The sequence below is a fragment of the Aulonocara sp. 'chitande type north' Nkhata Bay genome, linkage group LG10, assembly GCF_057382095.1.
Source record: "Aulonocara sp. 'chitande type north' Nkhata Bay isolate Kocher_YH1m ecotype deep benthic linkage group LG10, A_spYH_male_GT1.1, whole genome shotgun sequence".
In the NCBI taxonomy this organism is placed as follows: domain Eukaryota; kingdom Metazoa; phylum Chordata; class Actinopteri; order Cichliformes; family Cichlidae; genus Aulonocara; species Aulonocara sp. 'chitande type north' Nkhata Bay.
The window spans coordinates 15,666,133-15,690,810 of NC_141353.1; the positions used below are offsets into that span (position 1 = coordinate 15,666,133).

At 40.8% G+C, this 24,678-nt stretch overlaps 1 protein-coding gene across 2 annotated transcripts; it reads left to right on the plus strand.

Moving 5' to 3' along the window:
- Window positions 1-544: 544 nt before the first annotated feature.
- On the plus strand, window positions 545-24,678 carry LOC147320506 (GDNF family receptor alpha-4-like). 2 transcript variants are annotated; one of them, XM_086308566.1, is made up of 8 exons: window positions 545-1,169; window positions 10,275-10,541; window positions 10,626-10,718; window positions 10,828-11,197; window positions 14,167-14,276; window positions 14,788-14,922; window positions 18,594-18,697; window positions 22,187-24,678. In XM_086308566.1, exons 1-8 carry the CDS (start codon window positions 1,115-1,117, stop codon window positions 22,385-22,387), a joined length of 1,335 nt encoding a protein of 444 aa, XP_086164692.1. In that variant the 5' UTR covers window positions 545-1,114; the 3' UTR covers window positions 22,388-24,678. The 2 variants fall into 2 exon arrangements, with proteins under 2 accessions (XP_086164692.1, XP_086164693.1); XM_086308567.1 differs by having other exon boundaries at window positions 990-1,169; window positions 18,594-18,730; window positions 22,187-24,675.

Sequence of the window (24,678 nt, forward strand, 5' to 3'; positions counted from 1 at the left end):
ATAATGAAAGACGGAATCGTGCAATAACAAACACAAGGGAGTGAAATCACCTTAGCGTTACAGGTGAGCAGTCTTATTTTAGTATTTCTGAATTCATTCCTCTGTGGATAACCACATTCCCCCCACAGATCAGCCACAGCACTGGAACAAATTAAGATCTCACAGTTCCACTCCTGCTATAAACTGATATGAATGGGAAAAGCCTGAACTGCAGACCAGTCTCGATGGAAAGGATGAGAGCTGTTTAATTTAAGGCAGCTGTGGAGGAAACAAAAAACCCAAAACGATTTATAACCGTGGACATATAGTCCAAACGGAAACAAAGGTTCGTCTTCCTCAGATTTCCTCTGAATGCAGCCTGGCATGGCACAAAAGCCTATTATAAGCGTCAAGGTCGAAAGCATTTATGTTCATTCACTGGAGCTATGCTTTGAACACAACCGACCATCAAAAACTAAACACAACACGTGAAGAGTTGAGTAGATTCACAGTAATGGTGCTAACTTTTTCCCCCCGTGTAACCTCAATAACAGATGCACGTTGTCCATAAAGTTGATGCCCATATTTTCCTTCTGGGACCCAGCTGTTCTCCCACTGGAAACATTTTCACGTCCCTTTGGCCACAATCGCTCGTTGCATTGGGCCAATCACATTGCGCCTTTAACAAGAGTTGCACCGTGCAGTCTCAGTCTGCTCTCAACTCTGGCTGGACAACTGTGGAGCTGCCAGGGAAGCAGAAGCGCAAACGCCACACAGCTCGCGCTCGGGAGGTTACGGTACGGTGTGTGACTGATGGGAGCTTTGTCGCGATCAGCTGCAGAGAAACTTTCTTCTCTCTCTCTTTCTTCTTTTGTGGATAAATGATTTTGGAATTGGCGTCCGACAGAGATCAATATAACCGGGATCCAAAAAATAAATGGAACAACAAAAATCGCGAGAACTTGAATCGCTCCTGTTCAGTTTTTGCCAACTTTGTATAGGCTGCTAGACCATCCGATCAGCCTCAGTCAGTCAGTCCGTGAGGGCGCAGCGGCAGGGGAGGCTGGATGTGGCAGGAGACGGGTCACTGAGCTGCAGTGAGCCGGGTGCGAGTTTCCTAATCCCTAACTATCCAATGTCACCGGGCAGGATGATAATCGTTGGACTTCTGCTCAATGTTTTCTCTCATGGTAAGCATCACCTTTCTGATTTTGAAGTGAGATTTTAATCACCCGTTTAGACTGCCATATCGCGGTGTATAATGCAAAGCTGGGATCTTTTGGAAGAGATATTTTCTGACAGTACCGGCAACTTTAATAAGAAAGTGCATGTGTGTGCGGGTACGTGCGTGCGTGTTTTTCATGCAAATGTATGAACGAATAGCAGCATATTAGAGAGTATGAAGCCCCAAGCCGAGATACACACGAAGACACCGGAGCTAAATTTGTTTTGCTGATGTTCTGTTATTATTTTTGTATATTGCCTACATCTGTGTGACCCGAGCGGTAGCTGGCTTGATATTGAAATTCATAAAGGGAGAAAGACTTTTTGTCCACGCATGAGAAGGAGAATAAACGTTGGCTGGACGCAGGTTCATAAATAGTCTTGCATTGTATTCCAGGTTTAAGAGAAACTTTTGGGACAGCCTTCAGAATAAAACTACACAGGTCCACGAAATAATACAAAATCTAGCAGAAGTTCAGATATTACATGTGGATGATGTGTTCAGGTCTGAGACAATAGACCTTTCTTCCTTTATTTCATAAAATGTGCAATGGAAGTGAATTTGCTGTAGGATTAAATCTGACATTCACAACTTAATAGAAGTAACAAAAGAGAGCATTTAGTGTCACAGCACGAGCAGTCATTGTCTTTTGTGAAGATCAACTCAAGAGAGACCTCTCAGCAATATCTGACATTTCAGCAGGCTCCGTGAATTTGCAGTGTGAACACACATTAAGCTTCTGCCAAGTGCCTTTATATTGTCTAAAGTCAATAATGTGGTCGGACATCTCAGTGGAGCGTAAAGCTTGTTGGTCTGTGGTTGCTGGTTTAGAGATATATCCATTTTGATCTTTCTTTTGAAAAATGTGACATGTACATCAGAGCTTGTGGCTCTTTACATGTCATGTATCTTGATCTATTGTTCTTGATCTAATGTAACACAGACCGCAGGACACACAGCCACCGCCCACCCTCTGCTTTTCACTGCACAAATGCATGCAAATAGTGTAATTGTTGGATTATGCTCCAAGTACAGGAGGTTCATCCTTCTCGGCATCCGGGAATGTTCAGATAACATCAGGTGAGGCTGCCCATTAGAGATTTGTATCATTAGATGATGAATGCTTTCTCGTGAATGTCAGAGCCTTCAGACACGCAGAACATCATAGTGTTTCAAGCCCACCTGCCACGCACTTAGGTGGAATCACACCAAGAAAAGCAGCTACTTTCAAGTGCTAATTAATCGAGATACGAATCATTACACATGCAAATTAGTCTGCACTGATGTTCACTTCTGACATTATACCTGATTGCAAGAGAAATTATTGGATTTTAATTTTGTTAATCAACGTCATTAAAAAAAAAGTGTAATCGGTGCAGAATCTGGTCTCGGTGTTAATGTCGTTTTGGTCAAATCTGTTGTGGAGCTACTTTGTTTCAAAACGGCTGTTTGGCCAGACTTGCTGTTTAAATAGTCTGGCCCCTACGAACTGTATTCCATTTCATGCAATGTTATTTTTACCTTGGAATATATCCGACTTTGTGCAACTCGGTGGCCTCAACAATGGCAGCGCCAACAAGATGATGACAGTGGCCTTCTCAAAAGGTTTGTCACCAAGACTGAAGAGGAGAAAAACATCTATAGGTATAGATTAAGAATTTTCATGCCTTTGAACAAAAGTCCCGACTTTTAAAAGCTGACTTTAAAATCTATCATCTGTTGGGTCAAAGATATGATCTGATTCTCATTCTCTGGGTTATTTTTTGTATATGTTGTTGAATCCACGGTTCTTTCCTCAAATGAATAGTGCAATGGAAAGAAAGCCCACAAATAATGCATGCAATCACTTTGAATGTGGAAACACTGCATGTTTGCCAGCTATATAAACTGAAAGCTGGCTATTGTTGAGTGACATTTAACCCGACTTTGACCCTTTGCTGCCAGGCCCCTGAGGATTATCGCTAAAGTCCCAGTAGAGGCTGCAACTGCTGATTGAGCACTGCTATTTTGGTAGTTCATTTAGTGGATGTGATTGAGCCATAACACGGTTGTCACAAATTTATTAGGGCTTATTTTCAGGCTGTGTAAAGTTACCCACTTCTTAGGTGGACTAGTCTCCCTGGAGTTTCTATTTGGCTATTTGACTTCACCTCATGCACGCAGGTTTATCCAATTCTCAGCCTCTTTATCCTTCTCTCCGTGCCATAGGCATTTCTTTGTCTTCCCCTCTGAATGCTCAGGCATTGTCTTGATGTTCCCTGTGCCTGTAATTCTGTTTTGTTTAGGACGACAGCACACAAAAATTAAACTGGCAAGAAGCCCATTGAATATTCCTTAGATAAAAAATATGAAATTCCTCTGAATATGCATCTATTTGACATTTTGCATTAAAGGAGTCATTTTAATTAAAAGGATCACATCAAGGATAGCAATTAAATGTAGGTCTGAATGACACCTGGTTTCTCACTGTCAAGCTAAAAGCATAAAAAAGCCCCACTTTCTTAAACGTTAAATTGTGTCACTTATGTATGACTGGCTGTAATAGTCAATTTGTTCACGTGTGCACTGCATCTTGATTGCCGCTCGCACACACTTGATGGCACAAACAAAAAATCCACAGCCCGATGGAAACTGTCAGTGCTCGTGTGTGTGTCTGGCCAAGAAATGTCTTGGCACGTTGGAATTTAGAACTACATCAGGCAGCAGAAGGCAGAAGCCTGAAATATTCACACAGATCCAGACACCCTAGCTGGCTGATGCAGCACCTGATGCGTTTTACCTGGTGTACAGCGGAGGGATGCTGCCTGCGTGATGTAGCTGCACAATCCGCTGGCACGGCTCATTAAGTGAGACATTATCCATGTACTAGATGCACTGGGTAGCTGTTGATATCGAACATGAAATGATTATTCTTGTCCTCACCAGCAGAACTGTCGCCTCTGGATTCAGACAGCTTTACCTGCTGCTCAACAACTCACTGTCGAGCAGCTAATACTGCTTTGCTTACTCCTGACTCACTTACTGAGGGCCCCCCAGGCCTGGAGTCTTTCTTTGGGTTGGTACATCAAAAGTGGTTAAGCAAGTGGCTCCGTATGGAAGTTTTCAGCACTAGTGTTGTTATGTTGCACAAACTGAGGCAAAATGAAAGGTGAGGTGTTTGCCCATACATGCGAGGTAATTTAAACAAGGTGTGTTTTTTATTTAAGGAGGTGTGAAGAGTTGTTCCACAAACAGCTTTTTGAAAAGAAGTTGGCAAATGATCAGATTTTTTGAAGACTGCACTTTTTTTTTTTTTTTAAGTCAATGTAACATGTTACTAAACCAATCAGTGTTGTCCTCATGTGGCCACAGCTGTGAGAGCTGCTGGAAAAAAGATGGGGCTTGTACACTTTAGGTGTGGAAAAATTTGATGACTTGATAGGTTGTAGAGAATAAATAAATGCAGCAGGTAGAACTGCATGAAGTGACTGAAGGGGAAGAAGCTACAATGCAGAACAGAGAGGCCACAAAAGCATGTAAGCACAATGACGAGGGAGAAAAAGATAACGCAGTGTACTGTGGTTGCTTGGCTAATGTATGGTTGTTGTTGTGTTTCCTTGATAAATAATAACTTTGTTTTCAGCTTCTTTTGAAATGTTTTTCTTTGAGCACTAATAAGTCCCAAATACCCAGCGACATCTAAAGGAAATGCATATGCTTTGAAATAGCATGTTAAATAAGAGTCATCTCAGCACGAGTTCACATACTAAATAAGTCAGCTTTCCATTACAGACAAAGAAAACCAACTTTTGCCATTTCTTTAAGAGGAACTGCTCGACCGAGGCTGCCCAGGGCAGTAGCGAAACTTTGCTCGTAACAAAGAGAATATGTGCAAACTGTTAAGCATATGTTTAATGTTAAAAGAAGGCTTAATGTTAGAGGAGGCTGAGCCGATTGTTTGAATTTGCATAATTCTCAGTGGAAACGATTGTGTCAATAAGGAGCCACTGAAGCCTTAATCAGCACTGATCAACCATCTGTGTCCTTCCTGAGGAAGCAGCTCTGACCACACTGCACAGGGAACAGTGTTCAAATTACACATCATGATTTGAGCATAATGTTCTGCGGGGTATCCGCTCCCATTTATTAGTCCCATGTTTTGTTTTGTTTTTAGCATGACGTCTTGTGGTCAGTTGATGAGTTAATTTCATAGAAATACAATATCCCAGCATGGTTGTGGGTCAGCCCTAGCATGCCAACACTGTCGTCCTTTTAATGTGCCGCTAATGAACAAAACAGGGCTATAGAGATATTGAACATTAGCCTCATCGTTGTCATTGCAGCTATAAAACCACGGTTGAATATGTGGTTTAACTGCTACTAATAATTACCTAAACACAAGCTGACATTTTCAAGCTGCTATTTTTTTGTTTGTTTAAAGTCCAATCCTAATCTATATTTATTTAATGTACTCACTAGAAGGTCAAGAAGAGCAGTAAGTGTTTGTGTTTTTATGGTGGAATAAGTGCATTTTAATTATAGCTCTACTTTCCCTGACACAAAACTGTAGCTGCTGATTGTCAACAATTCCAGTTACAACAAGTAAAATCTTTTACGTGCACGCAGAAATGCATGAACAGGTCAGACAGGAATCCCACTGGTGTGCTTGTGAATGAGTGCACGTAGTAACACTTTGTGGCAGCCGTGAGCGTGTTTCTCCTTTTTCTCCATCTTGTTGCTGTGCTTCCATTTGCTCCTTGAGTCTGTGACTTCCTTCCAAGAAGTCCCTTCTGTCACAATCTCTGAGCAGATTTCACATCAGAGTCGCACTCTCCCGCCACGGTCTCCTCTCAAGTCAAATTACTGCCCAACAATCTGGACGCTCTACAGCCCATCCCATGTGTTTGAAAGGACGGAAGAGAAAATTGCCAACCCAGTTGGTCCCTCTGTGAATGTCGGTATGTGGTGTATGGTTTGACGTTTATGGCTTCAACCTTCATCAGCTCACAAATTCTATTAATCAGCCCAGTGAGAAATCAATAGAGTGCATTATGGCTCCCATATCGCAGTAATTAATCTCCCGCTTACTTTTCTTTCTATTTTTCTTTTTTCCTGAAAAACATAAACCCCGTGCTTACACCAACAATTCCCTTAATGCAGAAGTTTACTGTAGCAATTTGTCGTCCCAAAAAAACCCCCCATAATGTGAGCCTAGTGCTTCTTTATCAGCATAGCGTTAAATAATGCTAAAAATGAACTTCTGACCTGCACGCTGGACGAGGCATAAAAGAGCTGGTCTGGACTCCATAGAGGTTTTTGTTATCTCTGATGTATATGTGTGTTGGTATGCGCATGTGTGAGCTTACACCATGAAAGGTTCTCACAAAGTAAAACTGCTGATAGTCTGTCTTTATCGAATGTAAGCCTGAAGGAGCAAACACTGAGAAAGAATAATGAATAAACTGGAGATTATACAAAGCCTGCTAAAATTGCAGCTAAAAGTGCTGGGATGTAATACTTTGGTAGGATTATCGAGACGTCACGATACACAGATAGACAGGTAATCATCACCTTTGCTGTAACCGTGAATATGACTGATTGGCCTGTGTGTTACTATCCACCACCCCCACCTCACCCTATGGAGTCCCAGCAGTCGCTTTGGAAGTTTTCCTGCTGTGGCGATGAAGCATAGCTTCTGTTTATGATATGTCTCATGCCAAAGTGAGACGTGGACCTCATGTGGCGCCTGAGATTGCAAAACATGCAGCAGCAGAATTGGATTGCAGCCGCGCTTTGGGCCGCCAGTCAGCAGGAGCTTAATCGAAGTGTGTGACCAATCTAACACAATGCCGCGTGTGTTTGCATACGAGCTTATGTGATGTAAATGTTAATGTACTGAATCACAAGTATACGTGTGTATGAAATGGGTACAGATATTTGTTAGCAGGCATGCATTAAGTTTTAAACATGATGATTTACTCTATGTGCAACCCAGTTTTATATATCTGCCAGCCTATTCATTACATGCACTTACAAAGTGACAGGATATAGAAAATTAATGAGCTAAAGTGGGAAAAGTGAGTGCATATTGCCTATCCAAGCTATTTTCCTTATAAGTCTCGAATGACTGTATATCAAGTGTAATTTGTGGGGACAATAATGTGTCACATTTGAGAAAATTAATTTCCTGAAATGCTCCTTCAGATACATTTTTTTGAAGACTGCTTTTTCTTTTCTTTTTTTTAAACAAATGTTTTTACTCTCTCTCGCCTCACTCGGCCTGCCTTTGGCCTTCCTGCATTGTGTTTTTTTTTTTTTTTACTGAGCAGCAATCAGCATTATGAAATGATTTGTAGTTTATCACTCGCAGTCATTCGAGGCAGAACATTGCCAATCAAAATATGCTTCATGCCTAATCACAATGGAGCCACGTGTTTTTTGTTCTGACATGTAGAGGAAATGTGGTTGGTGATATTCAGCATGTTTCTACAAATACATATACAGCTGATGCAAATCTTTAGCGTCCTTAAGTAGCATGTTTTGCAGGAGCAGCTGTATGAATGCGCACATAAGCTGGGGGAATATCCTGATAGTGGATGTTTCAATTCACTCAGTGTCTGAGTGTGATATCCAGATTGAGTCTCAGTGTGAAGGTAAAACTGGAAGTGACGTGCTGCATAGTGCTGAATAAATTGGTTTTGTCTCTGGCATTACATGTGGAGACGGTGTCTGGCATCAGTAAAAGCTTGTTCCAAATGGAAGGAACTCTGCTGCAAAAGGATTTGCCCTAAGCTGTCTACGTACAGAGACGAGGTGGAGCAGCTGACGTCATGGTGTAAGGCCAATAACCTCCTCCTCAACACTTCAAAAACCAAAGAACTCATAATAGACTTCAGAAGGAAAAAGGCAGAGATCCAACCACTATTCATAAATGGGGACTGTGTAGAAAGGGTGGCAAGCTTCCGCTTCCTGGGAGTCAATATAGAGGAGAACCTTTCCTGGAGTGTGAACACCTCCGAGCTGCTGAAAAAGGCCCAACAGAGACTGTACTTCCTGAGAATTCTCAGGAGGAATAACATCACACAGAGACTGCTGGTGTCCTTCTACAGAGCCACCATTGAGAGTGTTCTAACTTACTGCATATGCATCTGGTACACTAGCTGCACAGGGGCTCAGAGGAAAGCACTCCAAGGGATCATTAACACCGCCCAAAAGATCACTGGCTGCCCTCTCCCCACACTGGAAGTTCTACACAACGCCCACTGTTTTAAAAAGGCCCAAAACATCATAAAAGACACCTCACATCCTGGCCACTCCCTGTTCGAACTGTTGCCCTCAGGCAGACGGTACAGGGCAATCAGAGCAAGGACTAATAGACTCAAACACAGCTGTTATCCAACTGCAATAACACATCTGAATACTACAAAAAAATGTCCATCACGCCACTCTTGTGTTAATCTATGCACGGTCTGAAGCATGTGTGTGGGAATGTATGTGAATGTTTTACTGTTATATCTTATTAGTATTTTAAGTATTCTATCTATTTTATTTATTGAATTTTATTGTTTTATTTATATTTTGATATTGCTAGGGATGATGCAATGATCGGGGACCATTCTTAATTTCGTTGTTCTCATGACAATGACAATAAAGTTTCTGATTCTGATTCTGATTCTGATTCTGATAAGTGTCTTATAATAATAACAACAGCAGCGCAAGACATTCACAAGTACACATATCTGAACATAGCCTAATAAATACCAGTGTGACACATGTAAGAGGATGATAGTCAGGTTTGTATAATCTTTTATGTAATTTAAACTTATACATTTTTACACTGCTTTCACTGCCTCTCATAAACTTTTTTTTAATGATATTTCTATGCATGCTTGTTTATAGAAAGCTACTTTCACTTTTTGGCCAATTACTGTCACATAGGAGGGGCCAATTCCGGAAATACTCTCTTGGTGGTGGTTCAAGTATTTGCAGAGCAAAAACGCATCCAAGACTTGAGGGCTGGCTGTTGAATGGCATCCCTTCTGATCCAGGAAACTAGCAGATTTTTTTTTCTCACCACATGCCCGGTTGTCTTTTAGAGTTTCTTCCTAGTGTCTGAATGCAATGCAGTTAGGAAGCTGACTCCCAAACCCTCAAAGAAGCACTTGAACAGAAAAGTGTGGACAGATTTCTAAACGGACAATAACATTGATTTGACCCCCAAAATAAAAGAGACAAAACATTAACTGTGTGAACATCCGGCGAAATCAGAAACCAAGGTGGGGAATCAATCTTGAAATTACGCTTCGGAAAGTTGTCAGCAGTAGTAATGTTGCGTTTAATGGGATACATCATGGGTGTATGAAGAGGTAGTTAATAGGATGAATCATCAAAAACATCAGTAGGATCCTCCACTAAGTAGTTTAATCAAACAGTATGGCAATGTTAATTTAGAGAGCAAAATCCTTTTGGTGTTGTTGGGAATGTAGAAGCTGAGGAAATATATGACTAACAGAAGTGGTTACTAAAGATTTGGCTAAGTTCTCATCTTTGCTCACTTAAAGCAAAGATGGTTAACTCTTAAGAGAGATGAAGCTAACTCATAGTATATGAGCTCCATCGTATTACAATTTGAGGTGAAGCATACTAAACAGCTTAAGAGGACATGCTGTAACTCCCACTGGTGCAAATATTGTGCTGAACAATAAACTGATAAAAAAGTCAAAGATTTACTTTTAAGTTGTGTGGGGAAAAAAAGAAACCAGAAGAAGAAAATTCAACTACGATGCCCACTGGGAAGACGAGGAAATAATTTGAAAATGATTATAGCCATAACATACTCCTGTAGTGTTGGTAAATTATTCTCCTTAGTCTCTTTGATTAGATCTGAGGTTTTGCTCTATTGCTCTTGTGTAGTTTCAATTTTATCTTCCTTTTTGGATATTATCATAACCTGCTGAGTGCCTATGGAGTGCACTCACCTGGCTCTGCTGCCTTAATTAAAGCCTATTTAGTACTGGATGGTGGGACAATAAACCCAGTAATGTTGGCAACATGCAGCTTTCACCACTTACGACATTAACCTTTCTTGCAGGTAGCGTGACAGTATCTGCATCCGTAGACTGTTTGGTGGCCGAGCAGGGATGCATCCAGGAGCAGTCCTGCATGGCCATCTATCGATTGCTGGAGTACTGCGCGGCCGAGGAAGCCGTGGCGCCCCTCAGGGCAGACGCGCGGTTGGAGTGCCTGGAGGCCCAGAACTCCTTGCAGCGCTATCGCCCCCTCCAAGTTTGCAAGTGTCAGCGTGGCTCTCGTAGGGAAGAGCACTGCCTCAAGGTCTACTGGACTGTGAGATTCGCAGGTGGGTTTGATGCTTGCATTTAATGTCTGTATGTGCTGAATTCTCAGCTGGGTCATAGATGTGGTCTTTGTTCTGCCTTTTTAGCATATGATGAGTATGAAGTGTCTCCATATGAAGAACTGAAGTTAAACCTGGTGAGAAACATCGAGATGTCGCGTATGGCCTCCATCATGTCAGGTAGAGATGAACGTTTTTGTGATTTTGCTCCCAAAATTAGATTTAGATGCCATTTTTGATTTTCCTGGGTATACATTGCTCTGTTTTCCTCCCAAATCCCTCCCCCCAGCTTCCTCTAATACTATGGATGGTCAAAACCAGTGCTTGAAGGCGGCACAGGACTGTGGCCTGTACGAGAAATGTGGCTCTCTGCGGTCAGAATATGTTGTAGCCTGCACCAAGCGAGCAACAGTCTCTGACAACAGCTGTAACCGCCAGAAATGCCACAAAGCCCTGCGGCGCTTCCTGGAGCGCGTGCCAGAGGAGTACAGCTTTGCTTTGCTCTTCTGTCCCTGCTCTGACACACTGTGTGGGGAGCGCCGGAGGAAAACCATCGTCCCGTCATGCTCTTATGAGGAGAATGTGAGAGGGGAGGAGAGGGCGGGCAAGCCCAACTGCCTCAGCCTTCAGAACTACTGCTCCAAAGATGAGCTGTGTAGGTAAGATGGCTGTTTGAGTAGACTGATGCTGAACATTAAGGGCTCGTCGTATGGACACAGAACAGAAAAAGCATTGAAAAATGAGTCAGAAGTATTTGCAAAGTTAACCACAAAGTAATGATTCGACACAGTCCTCAAACATGGATGCATCAAACACACGGTGCTGTCTTTTTAAACACTAGTGGCACCAGTGAGCTGCATTCTGATGAGCATCTCCCATTTTGTTAGTATCAACAGAACTGCTGCAAATAAAATTTCCCCTTCACTGATGAATGAGTTAATTAAATAATCTCTCCCCTAAAGCACAAACATGCAGTCCTTCAAGGGTGATATGTATGAGATACACCCCCCGGATTACTAGTGAGGGGAATAAATGTAACTAAATGTAAAGTGAATGGAAGCTGTAAATGCTTTTTTGATTGACAAAATTCATCCATCAGGTCCGCTTTTCCCAGATGTGATTTAGCATGTCATTCAGATGATACAATCCAAGATGTCCTGAACATACCAGACCCACTGCACGACCCTTGCTTTTGGACTTAAAGTGGAATTAAAAGCTAATGTTGTCCATGTCCACTTGTGCCACTAAATAAGCTCTGACCTGTTGGTGCATGGACACAAGATATTTTGAAGTGCCCCGTGGTGCCTTTGAGTCCTGTTCTGGCCTGTGGTAAGACTTGATGCGGTGCATCTTTAGATCCCAATTTCGATGCTTGTTTGAATTTGAATGTGGGAGGTTTGGAGGCTGTGCTGTTGATTTCAGCTCTTTGTATTATTCTGGGATTTTCCTGAGCAGTTTTTGTGGTTTTTGGGGAATATTGTCATGCTGCCAACAGAGAGTGGTATTGGCATGGGGGTGCTTGGTCTGCAACGGTGCTCAGGCAGGTGGTAGATATGAATGCTACATCCATATTAATGCCAGGACCTGTGGGTTTTCAGCACATTGTTGCATTGTAACTCAAAGATTAAAGTCTCGGAATATAAATATTTTACGCCTTGAATGTACCGTATCCTTTCTTGTCTGCTCGTAGGGAAATATAAGCAGGTGACAGGTCCTGTGGGGCCATAACCACTGAGGAAGCTTTTTACAGATACAGAAGTGGGAGCAAAAGATTGGACCAGTTTACTTCCAGTGACTCAGAATTCAAAGCTACATCGCTGCTCATCAGGATGATTTGTGAGGGCAGTTTTTGTTCAAGCGCTGTCTACTTATTGTTCTTAAATGGATATAACAACACTCACCAGACGCATTGTTAGGTCCACTTGTTCACCTGCTTGTAAACACGAGGATGTAATCAGCCATTCACACGGAAGCAGCTCAGAGAAAAAATGTTGCATGCTCTGATGAGTCTCAGTGCTGCAAAATTCACATGACATTAACAGAATAAAAGCATGATTCTATCATGACTTATATCAACAGTTCAAACTGATTCAGTTCTCAAACTGGTTTCTTGAACATGACATCACTGTATTTATATGACCCATCCGTGGTGGAACAGAAGAGTCAAATCATGGATGCGCAGCTGACAAATCTGCAGCAACTGTGTGACGCTTTCATGCCAATATGGACCAAAATCTCTGAGGAAAGCTTACAGCACCTTGTTGAATCTGTGCCATGAAAGATTAAGGCAGCAGTGAAGACGAAAAGGGGGGTACTACCGAATACTAGCAAGGTGTACCTAACAAAGTGTCCATAGAGTAAACTACTTGAGACTTAGTAGACGGTGACGCAACACTAACACTTTCAATATACAGCATTATGAGGAACAAAGAGATATGAGGTTCTCAGGGGCATAATTTTCAGGGGGGTTAGGGGGGGTAATGACCCCCCCAATAATCAGACCCAACCAATATAACCCCCCCAATAAAATTATGAATTATCTTGCATAAATAGGCTGTTGATTTCCTTTACTCATTTCAATTATTACCAGCAAAATAGCTGCATGTTTAATCATATGGGAATTTACCCAGATTTATTTATTTATTTAGACCGAGATCTTGACCCCCCCAATGTTCAGCACAAAGTTACGCCGACGGAGGTTCTCCTGTTTCATTCCTGCTGACATGTGTTACTATACTGCAGAGTGTGGAAACGGCACCAAAACACACCTCACATCATTTAATGTACAGTGTTATAGATCTGCTGTTGATTATTGATAAAAGCTTTGAATGATGCAGCTGCAAATGACTGTATCTGTGCACATTTAATACATTAACTTCATTAGCCTGGCGATACTTTTTATATGAATGAATGAAAGCTGAAAAAGAAGATTAAGTAAAAGAACAACTGCAAGGCCAAACAGCACAAAGTGCATAAGAGAGAGTCGTGGGAATTTTGAACTCAAGAAGTTGTCATCAGCAAAAGTTTTAAATTGAACTCCAGCTTTAAATCAGTGAGTCAATAGACTCACTCAGATTTTTATACAAAAGTAATGAAGCACAACAATGCTTCATTACTTTTAATTGCAGTAGCATCAAGCAGTCTCTTTGTCTAGCGTGCTAACCTATGCAGCATTCTAGAAACAAGCAGCGGGTTATGTTTCAGTAATGCACACGGCATATGGGCTGCACCTCCATTGTGGAAAGGGTTGATTGCAAACCTAAAAGACATCATCTACCTGCAAAATGTATGGTTTGCACACCTTTCAAATTATCTGTCAGCACTGACAATAACAGTGTGTGCATTTTTGCAGAAAAGAAGGTGGCGTCAGAGTGCTAGAAAGCTACTTTTTTTTGAAGCTTTACTAAAGTACCAGGCAGTTTTCATGTATCCCTTTCTCTAGTGGGTTGAGCTCCTATACTATGTCGTTGTTTGTGTTGCTTTTGTTGTTTCCATTCAGCACAACCCTGAATCCCGAAATGAAATTGTCAAAACACTTTTAAAATGCACACTCTGTTTCTCTGTGCTGACACATGAAAAACTGTTTTCTCTTCTTGTGTGTGTGTATGTGTGCGCGTTTGTGTTTCAGATCCCGCTTTGCTGATTTCCAGCATAACTGCCAGCCCTCCCCTCTCTCTGCCTCTGGCTGTATGCGAGAACGCAGAACCATGTGCCTGAAGGCTTATGCTGGACTCATAGGTGAGACGGAGGAAAACAAATTAAAGAGGTGGAAGAGGCTGAAAGAGTGTATAGCTCAGAAAAAAAACCCAGACAGAATCTGACAAACAGAACTTCCTCCAATAGGTGTTTAGCAGCGATATTCGGTATGTGTAATTTTCATTATGCAAAATAAATCTACAGGGGTTCACAAATGGTCCTTAGCTGCTACTCTTTATAGCATCACTTATAACAGCGGCAGCAGATTCAAAAACAGTGTTTCAAGCAGTTCACCAAAATAATGTGGGAAATATTATTTTCACTCATTCCTCACACTCAAAATGTAATTTTGTGTACCTGAAATTATCAATATCTAGAGCTGGGAACCTGGTGACACCATACCTGCAGGGCATCTAATACCGTTAGTAGTCTGTGTCTTACCTTTCATAGAGGTGTGTGCTGAAAATAAAATTCTTGGTCTGAAGGAAATATGATTTTAAAAGTTTATAAAGTTGTGCCTGCAGTATGACTTTGATCTTCTTTCTATAACCAGGAACCATCATGACTCCCAACTACGTGAGCAACAGCAGTACAGAGGTGTCCCAGTGGTGCACATGCGAAGGCAGTGGGAATGAATGGCAGGGCTGTCAGCGCATCCTGCAGATGTTCACCAACAATATTTGTCTGCGTGAGTACGATGTAATAAGGCTGGGAAGGGAAGGCAGCACAGCACAGTTTTACAGCTTTTTATCCAAAGGAAAAAAATTGATACCAGAAATGTTCTAACAAAAGCAGTACTCACAACAGTTTGTGAGAACCAAACAGTTCAAGACAAATAAAATTTAAGATCTGGGATTTTCCTCTAGTACACAAAATCTCCGTCTCTGTGTCTCTGTCTTTCTCTGCCCACTCCTCCTACATGATCAGGAGTTAAGCGTCCAAACGTGGCGCACAGGAACCTCTTAGGCACCTTAAGGTTCTTATCTATCTCAGAAATTATGATGTCATCATGTTATCTAGCAACCAGCTAGAAATGGGCTAAAATGACTTGTGTTTAGTATTTATGCATTTATAAAAATTTATAAAAGCATTACATCATTTTTACTTTATGACAGCAATAACTAATTCAAATCCACAAAACTTAAATTATTATATATTATGACACCATGCTAAAAACCACCTAGCAACTGCCCAAAATGACCTGTATTTAACATTTATGCACCTATAACACCTTATGTAAGCTTCATGTCATTTTAACTTTAACATCTCATTTATATCCACAAAAATTCAGTTATGTAATATATATTGTGACACCATGAGGTTGCAAGACAACCGCCTAGCAACAGGGTATTGCTGTCTATGCTAAGAAAATATTGTTTTTAGCATTTATACACCTATAACACCTTATGCAAGCATTATGTCATTTTAACTTCACAGCAGTGACATTTCATTTATATCCACAAAACATCAGTTATGTATTATATATTGTAACACCATGAGGTTGCCTGGTAACCAGCTAGCAAAGGTCTAAAAGGACCTGTTTTTAGCATTTATGCACCTATAACACCTTATGCAAGCATCCTGTCATTTTAATTTCACAATAACATTTGTATATATCTGTAAAAACTGAATTATACATTTATGTATTATAGTGTCATGATGTTGCCTAGCAACCACCTTGCAATGGGCTACAATGACCCATATTTTGTTTGTATTTATGCAACTACAACTCCTTATGGAAGCATCGTGTCATTATCATTTCACAGCCATCAGGAATAGGCTAAACAAAGCTGTGGCATGAGTATGTCCTGGTCATTCTGAGAAAATAAAAGTGTGCATGAACATTCAGAGAGTCAGGTGTGTTTCAAAGTTTCAGTTTCAGGAAGTTTAAACTTAACTAAGGAGACTGTAAAAACACAACTTGAAGAAACAGTGTACCTTTTTGATCATTTACTGTACGCTTATTGACATTCACATTTGAGGATTTGGTAATATATGTTGATTTTATTTTTAATAGTATTTTTTTCTACATTTTGTGTTATTTGAAGGAGTTCTTGTAAATTTAAATGGAAGCACAAGTAGCTGATGCATCTTACAAATCAAAATTTAAACACACTGCTCATCTTTACGCTAAGTATCTTGTATCTGACAAATCACCCTGTGTCAGCATAATGACCGAGGAAATGTTACTTTTTAGAGTATTATTTAAACGAATGTAGGCATGCTGATCTAAGTGAGCATTTTAAATGTGCATGAACACAGAATTCAAATTAGGTGGGTCATAATTGATGATTGAAATGGCAAACCATTGAACCATAATGTTTTCTTATAAATAAATCAGTGGCAAGAGACATCATCCCTGGTGTGTGGCTGGCTGCCAAATGTGAATCTGATTTCCAAGCTTTGTGGAGTCAATAAATCCTTTCACCAAATCTGATAAATATAATGTGGCTTCTTGTTGAACTGTTGCCAAATCAGAATGGCTGGAAGGGTAGTATCTCATTTTGCTGCTGTGTAAGTATAAAGAAAACTGTAAAAAGTAAAAAAAAATAAAAAAATTGCAGTACAATACAGTAGAAACAATTTTTACTGATGTACTGTACTCTAATAAGAGAGCAAGAATAATTGTTAGAGGCCAGACACGTTCTCTTAAGTAAAATATGATCAAACATTAAGTGCTGTCCAGCCAAGAATCAGTCAATACATGTCTAGTATACACAGCAGTCATTGGTCACCTGCATCCAATTATTTGGGCTTAAGATAAAAGTAGCTGAGTGAACACGCAAAAGAAAGAAACCAAATGCAGCATATACCAAATATTACAATGACTAGTTTCAAGGATGTGCATTTTATATATCCCACCCTGTAGCCAATGTCTGACAGGTTGAAGCTAGAATATCCCACAGCAAAAAATATTCATGTTTATATAAATATAAATTTAAAACATTACACCGGTAATATTTTTAGTGCAAAAAGCAGCATAAGAAATGACTTAAAAGTGTTTAAGCAATAACTGGAGTCATGTGAAAAAGAAAGTTTTCTTAGCACTCTATGTATTACTGTGAAAAACGAACTACACTATCATTTTCTCCATAGGAATTAACAGGATAAGTAGCACCTGGGTGTTGCTAATCTTGATTAATTCCTCATCAGCACATGTGAGCACCTCTAAAAAAGGTTTTGGTGGTTTGCTGGTGTGGAGCATTCAGGTGTGTGTTTATCTTCCCAGGAGTGGACATCCAATAAATTCACCCGAAGGTCAGACTGTGCAGCGCTCACAGAAACTGCACAAAATCAAAGAGCTACATCTTTTACTCTACGGGGCTCATACTAAATGTTAAAGTTCATGACAGCACTATTAGAAAGCCTGAACGAGTGTGGCTTGTTTGGAGGGGTTACCAGCAGGAAGCCGCTTTTTTAAAAAGAGAGTCATACAGAAAACAATTACTTTAAGTTACTACTGCTACAGTTATCCGTACAACCTGGATCACAGGATACCATGCAGTCCTGTGAAAACCTTCTCTTTCACATGAATATACTTACATATACGTACAAGTATTTGTACAACCACTAATGACTTCACCACAAATACAAACAGTTGCAATATTAATTTGAATATTTTAGTATTTTATTTACTGTCCTTCAACTATCAGTGTGTGAATGGGTGGATGACTGGATATGTAAAGCGCTATACAAATACAGGCCATTTACCATTTATCAGAACTGCTTGGTAACATGTGGCATGGACCCAGCTAATTTCTGGAATAATTGTTCACACCAAAGCAGATATTTTCTTGTCTTTGGCAGCCAGGAGGTTCTCTGTGGGATTTAGCTAAAATAACATTTGGAATGTGTAGAAGAGATGTGAAATTTGATTATTTTCATCCCATTTTATATGTAGGGAGCCAACAGAAATATTGTACAAGGTTTTGACTTAAAGGTGGCATTAAATGAAAAGTCAGGAAATTTCAGTTATCAGAACTCATGCCAAGGGATATGTGGGTATATGTACCAATTTCACAGCAATCCATCCGATGGCTGATGGAAGAGGCTGAAGCACGCAGAGAAAGTTCAAGTAGCCACAGGTAGAACTTTACACGCAGAGGTCTCAGAGTAGCAGGTTTGAAAACAGAACCTTCATGATTTGAGGTGAATGTGCTAAACGGTGCACTACCGTGCCACAAAAACAAAAAGCAAAAAAGAGAGGCTCATATCTCATGCACAGTTTTGCACAGTGTTTTCAGAGCTAATGGCTCTAACTATGCTTAGAAAAGTCACAGAAATTTTTTTGGGTGATGCTTCAGGGATGAATAATGATGTGAAGCTAAAGAAGATTTCCCCTGCTGCTTTTGTTTTTAGGCAGTGCCATCAGCTCCATGGGAATCTCCGCACCTCCTCCTGTGGAAAACTCTCCCATGCCAACTTCTCAGCCCTCCCCACACGTCTACCAGGAGAAGGTCCACGTCAGTATTAACATTCTTCCTGAATTCGACAGTGTAAGTTGTCTGTGCTCTCTGCGCCATATGCTGGTGGTACCAGTTCAGCTAAAGAGGCAGTCGCCTGTGTATCAGGTGATAACACCTAAGTGGGACTATCGCAGTGTGCCGGGCTCCGGAGCTCCTTGTATAAACTCAGATTACTTCCCTCCCTCTCTCTCCTATCCACACCTCTCATTGTGGCCTAGGATTAGCCGTAGGTGTTTGCAGCAGCAGACTCAGCCCTTACTTTTAATATTCATGTATGCACACCCATCTGCTTCATAGTCTCCATTCTCTCACTAGTTTAATCCTTCTAATTCCTCATTTTCTTTTCCTCCTATCCCAAGCCACCCACCCTCGTAGCACAGAAACTCCGCCGCTAGTAGATTTAGAAGACATCGAGATGCACAGTTCATTTCTGGAGTTTCACTGAAAAAGGTCAGATTATGAATTCTCGTGGATACACCAAAGTGAAACTCTGCAGCATCACTCCACATCTCCTTTGATGCTTTTATCGATGCACTGATTTGAGAAAACCTGAATGAAAAAATGGATAGATGACTGTGCTACAAGTTTCCTTCCGTACTTTTAATGCAGTGAAATGCCAAGACCAAAAGTAAAACCCAAACTAAAGTAAGGAGCCGAGGTGAGGACTCAGTCTCTTTCCATTCAGTGTGCCCTCACAACCCTCTGTGGCTGTGTTTGAATGGAGGCTTCGCTGTAACTCAGGGCTTTCTCAAAGGAAAAATATATAGCACAGAAAGTCATACAGCAGTGAGAGATTGTTGAATGTGAACTCTTGAAGGAGAAGTTGTGTAAAATGTTATCTGGGTTATTAATATTAAGCTCTGCTTCTTTCTTATTTGTACAAATAGCTTTAAACAATCCACAGAGAGCAACATTTTGTGAATAACCTAATATTTTACTGAAAAAAGATCACACCCAGGTCATCAGTAGATGTTGCTCTATGGTCAAAAAGTGAAAACCACTGCTTCTGTACGCTGCTTCACATCAAAAGCATAGACCAGAGAAAGCCCAGCATACATTTATGTACTAATACTGAGCTAATGTGGGAGTTTTCTGCCTGCTGACTTGTCCTGACTGTGTAAATTTTCATTTTCACGTTTTATATTCTTATCCATCACATAGTTCCATGGTGTGACATCTCATATGTCCCAAATTTTCCTGCGGCATAAGGCAACGACCCCAAACATACAGCCAGACTTTTAAAGAACTATCTTCAATGAAATGATGAAACAAAAGCCTGGGCAGAGCTGATATAGCTCCCCGGGGACCTGAAATACAAATACAGTCAAAAACAGATTACATGAGGAAACAGAAGACATTGGAAAAGCCTAAATAGCAAGATCCCTCATCCCAAGTGTTCATTTCATTTCATTTATTTATTCATTTTCAGGCACAACAAATACCTATATTGAACATAAAATACACAAAACAAAAAACAAAAATTGCCTGAAAAAGGAGTGGGACGAAGAAAATGTTGGGCAAAATGTGCACATTTACCTCAGAGAAGTGCTGCTTTTGACTTTTTAAATCTTTTGCACGACAAATTGGAGATTACTGGTGGGACTCCTAAATGTGATTTTATAGAATTTCATTAATATTAATAATGGACCAGGCTTACTAGAAGTCTTGGGTTCTTATGATCCTCATTTTTACATTTAAATTGTAATTTTTGGAGTGTTACTAATCTGTCAAGGACAGCTGGGTTATGTGCTTCATCGTAGTTTAACTGCCTATTTGTACTTTAGGTCATAGAATTTGAGTAGAAAGCCTTACAGGTTGTAGCGCACCTTATATACATGCTATATGCTATGTATCAGCAATGATCATCTTTACAGATTCGACTCTGTGTGTAGACTCCCTCGCTGTGGGGAGGGGCTGAAAGGCAAAAGAGGGCAAAGGTCAGTTCTTTTGCATACCCCAAATATCTTTTCCTCCTCTGGTTTAACTCCAACATCGACAATCAGGCTAAGCAGTCACACGAAGGTGTTTGTTAACTCAGTGAGGCAATCTGCAGTTTCCTAATTTAGCAATGAGAGGCAGTGTTAACAGCATGTGACCAATCAGCCAATGACAAACATGGAAAGATTTACTTGCACAAACCTTTGAAAAATATGGATGAAAACAGAATTTGGTTTTTGTATAAAAACAGCGGTTCAACCAGTAATTATATTCAGCCTACACCTGCCAATCTTTATATATGCTGACAGCCCTGTCTTGCTATAGTGGAAAAGGCAGGACTTACCTTGGACAGTGCGAACACAGAGAGACAGTGAACCATACACTTGCACATTTTACGTCATGTGAAGGACAAATATATTACAACTGCAATTCTCCCAACTTCCTATTAGCAAAAGTAGAAGTTAAAGTTTACTTTTATGGTCTGATGGTCTTGGTGTGTTCCATTTTTCTATTGCAGCAAACTGAAAACTGTCAACAGTTGTACTCTAACTATTATTAGGTTTCAGTAAGGATCCACAGATCAGCACCACACATCTCCTTTTTTCTTTTGATACTGAGTGGAGCAGACAAGAGAGTGGTAGCTTAAAGAGTAGATAAAAATCATTTATTCACAATAAAAAATGGATCATCCCAAAAACATTAACGATAAAAAAGATAAAACATTCAAATTTACTTCAAGCTCATGGATGTAATAGCAAAAATATGGAAATACAGGACATAAAAATATAAAATCTTACCAAATCAAATGGTGAGCAGAATAAAGCTGTCAGGCAATTCAGTAGATATAAAAACTCCAAATCATAAAACAGTATTTGCAACCACAGAAGAAGAAAAGTTTCCCCGGCTACAGCAAAGGAAGTTGTTTTGGAAGCTAGTGCAGCACTTGTTAGTCCTTTGGCATGGGTCTCCACTCTGGGGGAGGTGATTGCTCTGAGGTGATTGCTACAATGATCAAGTCGCTTACTGCAGATTTTTTTGTTGCTTCTTCCATTTTTGACCTCGTTCTACCTCTTAAGCACTCACTATGCTCAGGGCGACAGTGGCTCACCAGTGGCCGTTCCCTCACCGTGGCTTCCTAGTTGCTAATTTTCATTCCTGTCTGTGGTTCTCTCTTCTCAGCTCCTCCTATAACTGTGTATCTGTTGCCCTGCCCGTTTCACTTCTCTGACATCCTATAGGTCCCGTCCTGGGGGTTGACCTTTTTTTAAAATTTAAAATAGTGTACAAATACCATTGAGAACTGACAACAAAAACACACATCTATATATACACATATAGATAGATAGTTTCAAGTTGCACAAACAAAATGTACTTTCTGTCTTTTGTTAACCTAAAAGTCATGTCTTAGCTTCCAGGTTTTTTGCCTTTAGGATATTTTTACATGTGCTTTAGATTCTGGGTTAATGTAGACTTTCTCTTCCTGACCTCTCCTCCATGCTCCAGCACACATGTTAATTGAAAGAATCGCTCTTCCTGTGCTTCCCGCAGATGGAGGACAGCGAAGAAGAGGAGCAGGAGGAAGAGGCGAGCGAAGAATTCAACGTCATTCCGCCGTATTCCGAGAAGGACTCTGACACAGAATCGGGTGCTAGAGGGAGCCAGCGGGGAGCAGCTAACCAAGCAGTGCCCGTGTATCCATTACTGCTGCTGCCTGCGCTCATCATAGACTGGAAGTGTTGGAGCTACTGAAGCCTCCATCTCATTCTCCACTTACATTTTACACTCGCTACTGCTGTCAAATCCATCTCAGCACTCAGAATGGACCTCAGAGGACTGTCATCAAGAAGAAATGTAAATACTCATAACACTTTTTCTTTCCTTTTTTCTAGTTTTGTATCCCAGCATTTTTTTCTATCTGTTTTTTCCTCTTGAGCCTCCTCAGATGTTAAAAGATATCTGTAGCCCCGCTGTATCCATGTTGTCTGTGCTCAAGTTGTCTCAAATGAAAGGAAGGCAACAGCACGAGCAGATACATGAGAGCATGGGTGAATTGAGAGGTTTTCTCTGGGCAAATGCTCCATCTAGAGCTTGCTTCACACTGAAACCCCTCTTTTACCAAGAAGCACATTGCCCAAGGCCACATTCACTTTACTTGCTCCCAAAAACCATAACCAGTCTACTCCACTGCAACCAGGCATGAGCATGGCTTTTGATTTCTTTTTCATGACCCATGTCGCATCCGTTTCTCTGCTGCCCCTTCGGCTCTTCCTCTCCCTCCTTCGTACTGTGGTAGAGTAAGATAATCCACTTCACAACGAGCTAATAGGGAGCCGCACCACACTTAATCTGCTTTGTACCACTAAAAACGAAACACTTTTGGCAATGGCTTCATTTAAAAAAGTGATGAAATGTAAAACCAACGCGTTGTCGCGTCGCATACAGTTCTTTGCGTTTGGCGCACCGAGTCACTCTGCTCCCTTTCTTTTGTTAACACGCCACTTAGTATTATTCCTACCGCAGTGAGTGGCTGCGAATTCAACCACAGGCAAAAGTAATGAGATCAAATTCTTTTGTAGAAATGACGAGGAGAGAAAAGCAACATAAGCAATTACAGCACAATTCAAATTGCTCAGCATGCAGGGGAAGTCTAGAGTAGGGCTCAGGGGAGGAAAAAGCCAATTTACTGCTGTCATACCCTCTCACTTCTTTTATCCTTAGGAGATGTGTTTTTAGTGCGCCTTCACCATCATGCACTGTAGATGCTGCGAGAGCGAGATGCAGCGATAGAGACGGACACAGGAGGCTGTAAAGCCTGCTGGCTGCTCTGATCATTGAGCAGCACATTGAGCCATTCTCTCTGCCTGAAATATCTTTTGCTGATGTTAATGATTTTTCCTCTTATGGCTCATTTTCTTGTGAAATTATGCAGCTGCAGGGGTGTAGGTAAAGAGAAGTATAGTGAAGCTTTTTAAGAGGGGTAAACTTCTCTGATTTGATGATGGGTTTCCAAGAAGTAGCTCTGCAAAGAAAATCGCTCCATGGTTTCTCACTAGTCATAAACCGCTATAGCACCAATTCATTGTAATTATGAATTCATGTTTTTAAGAAAATAATATGTATTGGAGTAATTGCATTGATGGGTGACTCGAGACTGCGTCACCAACATCTGCTGGAGTTGTTTATTAATATGAAGACTGAACTTTGGATATGTCTCGACAGTGTGAAGGCGTAAAGGAGACGCTGGAAGCATATAAGCTCTGTTTCCCTGAGTGCCAGTCTATCCTATTTCAAAGTTTGGGGAAGTTAAAGTTGGACTTTGAATGGATGTTGTAAGGCTAGTGCACCTGCAGTGACTATTACTGACTGTAGGGCGAAATGACATCATGCAAGTTTTTTGACCACGTACTTGTTGAGAGCAAAGTTTTGAAGTATGACTTCATGCTTAGCTGGTGTCAAGAGAACATAACCGGACAGAAGAAGTGAAGTAATAGTCTGATTTGACAACCAGCAGGGATTCACATTTATGAAGCAGACCGTGGAGGAGGCGTGCCGCTAATGACAGAGAAACATCACCCATCACAGCGTTTACGCTGCAGAATCAGCCGCAGCGAGCTCTTAAGCATCCAATGATAAGTGTCAGTAATTGCATCCCGTGCACTCTGGCCTTAACGACTTAATGTGAGTTTACATGTGTATCCGCAGGTTTGTTTATATTTGTAAACTATGTAAAGTAAACGTTTACATCAGCTTACTTTCCATGCATAAAACTGAGATATTAAAGAAACTGTAACTATTCCCCAGACAGTTTGTATGTTATATCATGGATGTGGTGAGGCTATGTACAGTACTGTTTCAATGCTTGTAAAAACATACCAGACATGCTGAATAATGCTGACCCTTAGTGTGTATTAACTGTGTAATTTTGTGACATAGCATAAAGTGTTCCAGTTTGTTAAAAAAAATCAAAATAAAAGTCATGTTGGAAATTGAAAAAAGTGCTTTTGAATGACCGAGGAACGACCGCTGTGGAAGGGCTTTTT